Genomic DNA, 11,416 nt, shown 5'->3' with positions numbered 1-11,416 from the left:
AAGGGGAAAGGAAAATAAACAAGAAACACAACTGAGGCACAATACGATTGCTCACCACCCTCGCCTCCCTTAATCTGCTGGTCACATTCCTTTTGATCAGCCCAGGCCATGCTTGGCTTTCTGGGCTGTAAGTGCACACTGCTGGAGCATGTTGAGCTTCAGCCCCAACCATTGGTCCTTTTCCTCAAGGCTGCTCTCAGTCCAGTCCCTGCCCAGCCTCCAGTTGTAGTTCAGATTGCCCTGACCCAACTTGGGGATTGATTGCTCCAACCGTTGGTCCTAAGGGTCAAGGATGTGGGCTAATGGTGTGACAAGCTAGAAAGATGATGTATATGTATCCCCCCCCAAGAACATAATGGAAGCTGAAAAGAGTGCATGTGCTGTTATAGCGAGCAGTGCAGTACATGGATGTTCAGGCAGCAAGGCTCACCAGCCTACAGTAGACCACTCACCAGTAACTCACACTTAGCAAAAATATCACACAAAAAATACTGCTGCAGCTGCTACAAGTTTTATTTTTGATCCAAGCGCCTAGTAATGTAGTGATTAATCACAAAGTAGTTTAAAACTTCATCTGGAGGATACATATGCATTTGGGGGAACATCTGATTCCTAGAATTAGCTAACAACCTCATATAATAAACATAATAGTGCCTGTATCCAAACAACAGTCACAGTTCAGTTTCAGGGTGGTCAGGCTGTACACTCTTACAAGTGTACGTAAGTCTCACAAGTCTTACAGTGGCAAAGGTACTCAGGCAAGCTCAGACTTCTGAAGCAGTAGGAGAGCCAGTCTTTCAGCTGTCTGCATTCTATACCTCACTCTGAGGATGAACATCCACGCTGAGAATACAGATGCAGGTTTGCCTCATCAAAACCAAATATCTTGTAATTCTGATTTAAACAAATCAGCTCTTCAGCAGTGAGGCAAATTCAAATCATATTGTGAGATTAATAAAGAACTGAGCCCCAGTATTACAACTTAATGATAAACAAAAAGAAGGAATCACATGAATACTTAAAAATTCTTGCTTTAAAGTATTACTAAAAGTAATTATTTAATTTGAATTATAAGCTATGAATTTATGCAGAGTAAGGAGCTGCAGTTATGTGAACTGCATTCATAATGAATACAACAAGCCTGATTTGAATCTTGCAGTTCAATTCTAACTGTTTGTGCCAGAGGAAGGTAATGTCTTGGCTGTTCCAAATTCTGCTGGTCTGGCATTGGGGTCACCTACTTGTTTAATACCAGAATTTATTTTCAGGGTGGTGTAAGCTCTGGAGGATGGTGCATTCATCACTCCTGCAAAGAGTGAGGCACCACCCCTGGAGAAAAGTGGATAGAGTAGTTTCAATATCCCTTAGCCAAAAAACACAACTAGATTTGTGTGCTGCCAGCCTCTAAACTACACTGGCTTCACACAGCAAAAGTGCTGGATCTTGGAGGATGCCAGCTTAATTCTGCAGGTGCCATGGCAATACCAGTATCTTATGCCTTAAAGCTCAGTGGTAAACACTGCAGCAGTCTGAGCTCTGCTACCATTTCAATATAGCCGGGGTTCTGTCTCTTTCTAGGCATCATGTTTCTGTTCCTTATCAATCATGGTGGTTATTCTGCAGCTGCTTTGCATCTTACTACAGTGTGTTCAAATATAACAAGGTTTAGGTGTATTTGTTCCGTGCAGGAAGCTCAGGGAAGTCTTCAGGTAACAGAGCATGAACACGACAGATGGGGCAGGTACTCGAGTGTTGCTTGAGCCAGGTTCTAATGCACTGCAAGAACAGGAAGATGTTGAGGACACAAAGCCCAGTATCAAGAGTTCAGTTTAACTAAGTTAGTAATTGTCACTAACAGGCAAGCACAAGGTATTCTATGTTATTACAGTTTGCAGTAGAGAACCATTCTCCACCTGTGACCCTGCGCCCATCAGTTTACATTTGCACCTACTTTGCAATAACAAATCTGCAGTGAACAAACAAGGAAAAAGTCACAGGCAGAAGCATCCAGTTATTCTCACATACTTCTGACTTCTTACTACAGGAAGCTGTATGTGCAGCTGCTAGCAGGTGGCAAATGCAGGGCTTACAGCAATAGCCCGTTCTGTAAGTACACTGCAAACAACTCTGACTTGACTACCAGATTCATCCTCTGAAAAGTAAGCTTAAATTCACTCTGATGAATTACTGTTTTACTTAGAAATCTAGACCTGACAATTTTCTGGCACAGTAAGGCCGTGTGTGTTGCAAGTCTTGGAGTACAAAGTATGGAAAAGGAACGGAGGTTCTGAACTGCTCTTAGGTGCACATGGGTTAAGATGGGAAGGCTGCTTTCAGAAAATGGAACAAGGGCATAACTAGACAATGTCCATAAGCATTTGCATCTAAGCAATAAGAACAAAGTCCTTACTTCTCTGTGAAAACGATGCCCACATTCTAGTTCACACGAGTCTCTGCTTAGCTCATCATGACATATTGTGCAAGGATCATCACTGGAGGCCTAGACATAAAACACAGTTATTTGAAAGCTGGCAACAATTAATCAACAAATTCTAATAACTTAATGGTGTTACTAATTTTAACAAAATCTATTTAAGCCTTTGCACACCAAATGAGTAAGTCAATTATTTTTGCTAGCAGTATTTGGATTATTTTATGTCTTACAAGAAGCACACAGCAATCACTTCCCATCTTGGAAACAGTGGAGAACTTACTGTAAAGTCTCGTTTCTTCCATTTTGATTTAGGTGTTGTTCCAACATTTCCCCAGGGCTGGAGACTCGGCTGAGGTGGATTCTTACTCGAAGCATTTCTAAGTACAGGTTTTGGCTTACGTGGGGTGGCGACATGTTCTGCAGGGACTTCCTGACCCTGAGTTCCAGCCTGTGCTGCTGATACAGAGGATGGTGACTTCACAGGTCTCCCTGTTGAAGTTGGTGCCTAGGCAGGTATTGGAAAAGAATTTGGAACAAGTTTGCATTTCAGAGCCTGGCAGCAAAGGCAAGGTTGCATGATTTTCTGGGCTGTGCTGCACCAGCTCCTCTGTCACAGATGCAGCTACATACACCACAGTACCTTACTCTGCTGCTCCAGAATGAGATCCGTCACTCTGTTGAGAATTTCATCGAAGCTCAAACCTGACAGTGTGTTCCCATTTCTTCTTTGTACGGCCTTTATGTAGCTAGTGAAGTCTGAACTGGAGGGGCAAAGACAACACTGATTATGTCTGAGTGGCAACATGATGGCTGCTACCAGCATAGTTACAGCGTGAGAGTACACATTAGCCTCCATGCTTGATTCATGGCAGTGAGAAGATACTCAAATGAACTGCACCAAGTTCCTGCTTCCAATACCTCGCAGCGATTAGCATCTACCTTAATGATAATACACACTTCCATCCCTCACCGCCCCCCCAAACAATAAAATAATGCTACTTCTATTTGGTAGTGGCTCTTAACTGGGGAAAAAACCCAAACCACATCAGCCAACACCACAGGTCTGTTCCCTTAAGAAATGTCTCACTGAGTGGCAGGGAAGGGAACAACTAAGACTGCTCATGAAACAGAAGCCTTCTAAGAAATCAGTTCTTCTTGTACTGGCTGTTCAGAACTGTTACTCAGCATAGCATTACATTCATGAAAATACCTGCTGTAGTTTGGGAATATGCTCTGTAGCTGTGCAATAATATTTTCCAATGGCTTTGGAAGCGCTCTGTTGGTTGGAAGTCTGGGAGGCCTCAGTTGTGTAGCTGAGTCATCCTGGTGCTTCTGGTTCGGCTGGACATTCTGAGCATTACTTCCAGAAATCCCTGACAGGCAAGTTGTTGGGACTTTATTGGAATACGATCCTTCCAGGGGCTTTGAGGGTGTTTTCACTGATCCACCACTTGCGGAACAAGCCTTAGAATTTGCATATGCTGGCTTAGCTCCAGCCTGTGTATTAAGTGAAGCATGTGTTAGACCTTTATCTTCAGAACTTGAAAATGCAGGAAGTAAATTTGGCTGTGCAGGTGCAGAGGAACACATGACGATGGCTGGGTCCCTGTCTGGAGGCCTACTTTGTTTTATCTAGAAATAAAACGATTTCACAGGAAAAACAGTGATTAAAATAAATTGAGCAGATCTCTCGAGCATTTGCAGCATGAACTATGACATGTTTGGTCATGCCAAGGACCTGGAAGGTCACATTAATTTATCTAAACTTGCTTCACCTGGCTAAAAGCAGTGCACAAAGATGCTCTGTAACAGGTACTACATGTAGAGCACCTGTCTGAAACAGGATTCAATAGGACAGCACATACACAGGCTGTTCCTTTAACTGAAGACAAAGCTGTTGGACAGCTGCCAGTTAATACACAGGTATACCTTGAAGTTGGTAGTAGAAACAACTGCTTTAAATAAGTGCCATCAGTTTGGGAATACAGATTTCACTGCTTTTAATGAGTTACATGATCTCTATGTAATTCAGTGTAATTTTTTTTTAAAACCAGAAACATGTGTCAGCTGTAGTCATCATCCTGAAAACTTGGAGCTCGCACAAGTCAGGAAAACTTCTTTTTGCACTAACAACTCTCTTCCATAAATGGGAAGAACTCCTTAAAATCAGTTTAGTTATTCGACCCCATGTCTGCTACTTCTTTCAGAGCCTGACTCCTCTAGGAAGGTGGCTTCCTAACACACAGAATTGAAATTCTGCACTTCTTCATAGTTGAAGTTGAACCTGCTGGTTCTTGTTCTATGTTCTTTAGTTTAGCACCTTTTCGAAGTGGTATTTTACCATCCCTCTGAAGATGTTTAGTTCATTAATGGAATTAAATAGGGAAAAAAAGAGTTTTCATTCAGGTCTTCTTCATTTGGGCTTAGTAAAGTCCTCTCAAAGCTGAAAGAATTACAGATACCCCTTCTAAAAGGTTACTCCTGTATTACTGCAGTAAAAATAGATAACAAACGCAGAACGAGAGGCTCAACAGTCACTCCTCCTCAACCTGTAAACTGATGGTAACCAAAGGATGGTAACTTAAGTTACCTACATACTCTTAAGAGATCTGTACCAGTAAATAGAAAGGAGAGACCTAGAAATAAGTGGGGAAGAACAGGCATGCAGGGAAGTGTAAGTGTAACAATGACTTGTGAAGTCTAGAAAAACTGTAGTAATGATCATTAACACAGTATTAGAACAGAGCCTTGAATCTAAATTGTACCAAAAAACAACCAACCAACCAAAAAAAGCCACGACTTTCTGCAGAGAATATATATAAAAAGTTGTCTTGCCTCTTCAGCAGATTCATGGATTTCCTATGTGTGTGCATTATGAAAACGTTTCACTTACCGAAACCATTATCTCCCCTATTTTTAGGGATGTCTGAATCATCTTCCCCTTACTCCACACCATCCCAGGTACTGTGGTTTCTGAATGCTACTCGTCTTTAGGACTGGGCATCACCTCCCTGCCCTGGTTTCAATTTTGCCATCAGTGAACATCTGCACCACTGCTGCAGCTAGCTTGACTATATTTTATCACTGTCAGGTGACTCCCCACAGCTGTGCGCATGGACAGTTCAAGGAGTACTGACTTGATACTTGATTCAGAGCAGCCCCATAGATCAGGAATTGGGGGTGTTGGCTGATGAGAAAATGAACATGAGCAGGCTTCAGTGTGCTCTCACAGCCCAGAAAGCCAACCGTATCCTGGGCTGCATCAAAAGGAGCGTGACCAGCAGGTCTAAGGAGGTGATCCTGCCCCTCTACTCTGCTCTCGTGAGGCCTCACTTGGAGTATTGTGTGCAGTTCTGGTGTCCTCAACAGAAAAAGGACATGGAACTGTTGGAACAAGTCCAGAGGAGGGCCACGAGGATGATCAGGGGGCTGGAGTACCTCCTGTATGAAGACAGGCTGAGAAAGTTGGGGCTGTTCAGCCTGGAGAAGAGAAGGCTGCATGGAGACCTCACAGCAGCCTTCCAGTATCTGAAGGGGACCTGTAAAGATGCTGGGGAGGGACTCGTCATTAGGACAAGGGGTGAATGGAGCATCCCTGGCAGTGTTCAAGGCCAAGTTGGACAGAGCCTTGGGTGACATGGTTTAGTGGGAGGTGTCCCTGCCCATGGCAGGGGGGTTGGAACTTGATGATCTTAAGGTCCTTTTCAACCCTAACTATTCTATGATTCTATGACTTTGTCCTTGCTCCAGGAATAATCACAGGGTATGGAATTAACTAACATGACTTAAGCAAAGCATCTGTGGAACTGTTGGCCCATAACAAAATGTGTTTAAGTAGTATCTATCTGGGATGTAGTCATTGCAGATGCATTTCCATAAATGGCTATGCTCCATCTAGTTCACAACAGATAGAACTGGAAATTGGTTTTGGTATTTGTAATCAGTTACACATGTCGGTGTAATGGGGCCTTGTCCCTATGGATTTTGGTGCTACAGGAAAGTCACGACACACAGAAATATTAGTCCCAATTCAGATAGAATATGAAGCATTTTAAAGTTAAACAGCTTGAGACTCTCAAAGGACTTGATAATATTCTTCTCACTGGCCACCATGCTAATCCATAGTCACCTTTTCCTTTTGACAATTACCTGGACTTACGGAGAGACAGCTTACTTTGTATTCAAGACCATATATTCAAGTTCTTTATGTACATATCCTATAACAGGTAGCCATGCTAATTCAAACTCGAAGAACTTCTTAACAAACAGCTATCAAATGTAAGCTACATACTAAGATGCTGGGAGGAGAAGGAAGATCCTCAGTTTCCATTTTAGTGAGGCAGTTTCGTGCACCGTTTTTCACCATCTGAATTTTTTCTTCATACTCAGTCTGCAGAAAAAACACAAATTATCCTCCACATCAGCATTAACTAAAGCTCACTCTGTTTAAAACGGCATGAACACAACTGCTTTTTTGAAAGACACCCGTGATATACCAGGCCTTTCAAACGGAGGTGTGAGGCTACCATTTGCTATAAATGAGGTACTTGCACTGATGCTTGAAACAGTTTGGGAAACCCTTTCTAGTTCCTAAAACTCAGTCTAGACATTTTACTTCTTAATTTTTCTGTTGTTTTTACAGAAGTTGCATGGATTATCTGAAATGCAAAAAGTACAAAAGAACCAAGAGCAAGAGTGAGATGCAATTTTGAAGCAAATGTATAAAGGACAGATTTTTGCCTTTATGAAATTGAAGACAGCCATCGTGATTTAACTATACTTAAATAATCTGGACTTAAATCTGTGCCTTTCTTTTGTAATTTAAAAATTGCAGTTCAGCATTTGCAGGACAAGCTACTGGTGTTTTAAAAAAGGAATGCAAAATTACTTCAGGTATTTATTCTAATTTCCAACGTTCAACTTAAAGCTCTTTAGGGGAAATTAAGGCTTACCTCTACTTTTTCCAGTTGTTTCTTTATGTTTGAAATAAATACTTCCCAGGATTCAGTTTGTGACTTCAACTTAGGCACTGCTGAAGCTGAGCTGCTGAAGCATTCAAGATGGCAGTTAAACTCCAACATTCCCATTATTTTTGTTCAAGACCATTGGTTTTAGTACCACAGTTAGTTCTTTTCCCTACCGGCTAAATCACAGTTAAAGATTTGAGCAACTTTAAAACCAGTTAAATGACCAGTACTTGGATCCTATCCAATCGCAGAAGTGGGTTCCTCAAAGGTAACTTGGTATTTTCTGGCAATATAAGGAAATGGAAACTGGCATAGGTTTTTAAAAAGGTAACAGCAAAGGCTTAGTTTCTTGTAAGGAAGAAAACAATGTTGTTGTATGCCCAGCAGCTTTGTTTGCACTCTTCTTTGTTTCCATTGCAGCCCTTCACAGTGATACTGTGCAGGAATAACTAGAATGTTCCCAGTAGCCTGATCTTCCCTGGATAAGAAATAACAAGACTGCTCCTGCTTAAGTATCACACATCTTGGTAATTTCATTACGAAGAAATCCAGCTTCAGAAAAGATGTATTTAACTACTATGTTTCTACGCACCTTTCAAGCTGACATCCCTTTCTGAGCAAAACTGACTTGTTGAGATTAAAAGTTATCTGTATGTAGCTACTAATAGTGCTGAAATCTCCGGTGTAAACTCTCCATACCTGCTCAATGACTTCAGCATCTTGACATTTGCTTCTGCTTTGGCAGCTATACCATTTAGCTTGCATACTTGAGTTTCCTTCCAGTTTTTGAGTACTGATATCTGTAACAAAACAATGTAAAAAAAACCCGTGCAGTAAAAGCAGTGCTGTAGCACAAGGGATAAAACCTCAAATAGACCTTAATAGGCATGTGAAACAATAGTTTGGTGATACAGACTACAACACATACAGAGTTCCTACAGTGAGCAATTTCACATGCAATTAACAGCCCTGGCAGGCCTTCAGGAGGATAAAAAGGCTGCATTTATTTCAGCTGATAGTAGAAAGCTTCCATAAATGTTCCATTTGCAATTTACCCTATATATACATATATATCTATATATGTATAAATACACACTTAAACTTTTAAGTAATTAAGGCAACCTTTTCAATACTGCATAGTTGAAAACTAATGTCCACCAACAATCTAATCTTTTTATAAAAATCCCAAGACAGCCTGCAAGCCCTTCTTACGAAGGGAGAATTGTTCATGATATTCAAAGCATTTCCAGTATAAAACATACTGGTTTAGAAAAAGTCTTGGTATTTCTCAGTACTCTCCTTTCAGTGAAACACACACGCTGGTTGTTACATTCTGATTCTAGCTCATAAAGCAGCATCTATACATTAGCTAACCACGACTTACTTTAAACAAGAAATTTTTCAAGTTCCTATGGTTAATTCTTGCTAATGGAATCGATTCATAACAAGGGTAAGTATGGAACTCAATCACTAGTTGAATTTTACTTGGGGCAATACTACCTCCCCCAAATTCTTTTTATCACTGGTCAGTAATAATAATGTGCTTTGATGACCTGTGAAGTTATCTGTAGGATAACATCATGGACAGCACTTTTGATATATGCTTATGAAAAGTTTTAGATGCTATTTAATTAGTAAATAAGGCTTCACCAGTCATCTTCCCCACCTATTATTAGTGCAAATGATCCAAGCTTTAGCAAAAGTGGTTTAAGATATTTTGTTTGTACCTCTGCTTTAACAGCTCTTTTCACACACTCTTGGTAGTTATCTTGACTCTTTTTTATAAGCTCTTCCAATTTTACTTTTTCACTAGCAAGTTTATTACTGTGAAATAGAAAAAAAAAAAGAAGTTAAATATTTGAGTAATGTTTATGACAGACGAGTATTTTAAACTTATGGCATTTTGGAGGTTTTCTACAAGTAAACTCTTCCTCAGAATGGCACATCTCCATTTACATTGTTCAGCTTGTGCCTTCAGGTACAGCATCATGCTCATGCAGCCCTACTGCTGGCTCCACAGGCACAGCCTCCCTATTTCTTCACCATTTCTCACTGTGCAACCTAAAAAGTTTACAGGAGTTTGCCTACTGCAGTCATGCGAGTGTGCCTGGTCACATAAAGAATGTACCTATAAATGGAACCTCGTCTTTGTACTATGTGCAAATGAGTTACTTTCAGAAAACATGAAGTAACACTAAGTACGTTTAGGACTACAAGTGTGTGGAAGTGCAAAGCTACACATGGCAGTTCAGTATGTCTGTACCACAGCCAACTTCTAACACGTGTTCGAAAACACAACATCATATAATCAAGGGAAACGTATGAGAGTATGTTGAAAAGACAGATTTTTATTATCCTAAATATCTAAAAGAAAATAGTACTTACAATAAGTAAACATAAACTAACTTCAAATAAGAGATGGAGGTTAAAGTGCTTATTTTTTCTAAGCCTTTAGCCAAAGAGATAACTCAATAATGATGAGTCAGCAGAAAACTGTAAATATTGCTGAAAGGTACAAGAGTTTTACCTGGTCTCGAGATATGTATTTAAATATTCTTTATACTGCTTTTCCTTCTCCTCAATGGTCTTCAAATACCTAGAGTAATCAAACATTTATTAAGCTTGTTCTGAAAAATGTTCATTAGCAAATACATAGCATGTTCCTATACAACAAGAACTGCACAGCAGTAACAATGCTGTTTAATACTGTAAGTACATTTAAATGTACTCCTACTTAAGCAGTAACTAATGTAAAAGCAGACTGATGATTTTTTAAGCCAAATTTACCCCAAACTATTTAGACTAATGATAATGCAGCAGCATTCAAGGCCAGAAGTCTTCTCAGGTCTGTGAACTTGCAGAGAACTTAAAAATACAGTAAGAATTGACAAATCTGACAAGAGAATTTACCCTAAGTCAGTTTCATCAGTTATCTAGAAGCTATTTTAAATATTTACCTGTAACTTAAAATATCAAAATAGCGAAAACAGACATGTGCATATTTCATAGAATCACAGAATAGTTAGGGTTGGAAAGGACCTTAAGATCATCCAGTTCCAATCCCCCTGCCACGGGCTGGGACACCTCCCACTAAACCATGTCACCCAAGGCTCTGTCCAACCTGGCCTTGAACTGCACCAGGGATGGAGCATTCACAACTTCCCTGGGCAACCCATTCCAGTGCCTCACCACCCTTACAGTAAAGAACTTCTTCTTTATATCCAATCTAAACTTCCCCTGTTTAAGTTTTAACCTATTACCCCTTGTCCTATCACTACAGTCCCCAGCATCCTTATAGGCCCCCTTCAGGTACTAGAAGGCTGCTATGAGGTCTCTACGCAACCAGTTTGCCAGTGAAGTTTGCCAGTTTGCCAGTGAAGACCAAGGCAAAGAAGTCCTTCAGAACCTCAGCCTTCTCCAAATCCAAGGGCAGCCAGTTCTCCCGAGAGTTTCCTGAGGGGGCCTACGTTGTCCCTAGTCTTTTATTTGCTACGTACCTGTAGAATCCCTTCCTGTTATCCTTAACATCCCTAGCCAAGTTTAATTCTGACTGGGCCTTAGCTTTCCTAACCTGGTCCCTAGCTTCCCAGACCATACCCCTGTACTCTTCCCAGGCTGCCTGTCCTTGCTTCCACCTTTTTTAAGCCTCTTTTTTCCTTTGAATTTTCCTCAGCAGCTCCTTACCCATCCAAGGAGGTCTCCTGGCCCTCCTGCTGCACTTCCTTCTAGTTGGGATGCAAAACTCCTGAGCTTGTAGCAGGTGATCCTTGAATATCAACCAACAGTCTTGGGCCGCCCTGCCCTCTAGAGCTATATCCCATGGAACCTTACTAAGCAGGTTCCTGAGGAGGCCCAAGTCTGCTCTCTTGAAGTCCAGGGCAGTGAGCTTGCTGCATGCTCTTCTCACTGTCCTGAGGATCTCAAATTCGATCATCTCATGATCATTGCATCCGTTTCAGTCTACTACTGTGATAAACACCTATCTGGTTACACAGCCAATCATCAGGTTACCTAA

At 41.0% G+C, this 11,416-nt stretch overlaps 1 protein-coding gene across 1 annotated transcript in view; it reads right to left on the bottom strand.

Moving 5' to 3' along the window:
* Positions 1–495: 495 nt before the first annotated feature.
* TTC3 (tetratricopeptide repeat domain 3) overlaps positions 496–11,416 on the bottom strand; it is a 69,251-nt gene continuing 58,330 nt past the window's right edge. Inside the window, exons 36-45 of the mRNA XM_061359159.1 lie at positions 9,929–9,997; positions 9,129–9,225; positions 8,101–8,201; positions 7,387–7,480; positions 6,726–6,824; positions 3,645–4,066; positions 3,075–3,195; positions 2,715–2,939; positions 2,411–2,500; positions 496–1,776 (exon numbers count right to left, since the gene is read on the bottom strand). Coding sequence (XP_061215143.1) covers positions 1,666–1,776; positions 2,411–2,500; positions 2,715–2,939; positions 3,075–3,195; positions 3,645–4,066; positions 6,726–6,824; positions 7,387–7,480; positions 8,101–8,201; positions 9,129–9,225; positions 9,929–9,997 — 1,429 coding nt within the window. The 3' untranslated portion in view covers positions 496–1,665. The remainder of the gene's footprint in view (positions 1,777–2,410; positions 2,501–2,714; positions 2,940–3,074; positions 3,196–3,644; positions 4,067–6,725; positions 6,825–7,386; positions 7,481–8,100; positions 8,202–9,128; positions 9,226–9,928; positions 9,998–11,416) is intronic.

This window comes from Neopsephotus bourkii, unplaced genomic scaffold (assembly GCF_033783945.1).
Source record: "Neopsephotus bourkii isolate Nb327-2 ecotype Australia unplaced genomic scaffold, CSIRO-AGI_Nbou_v1 NB_962, whole genome shotgun sequence".
Taxonomy (NCBI): Eukaryota; Metazoa; Chordata; class Aves; order Psittaciformes; family Psittacidae; genus Neopsephotus; species Neopsephotus bourkii.
This window is presented reverse-complemented; position numbering and strand designations above follow the sequence as displayed.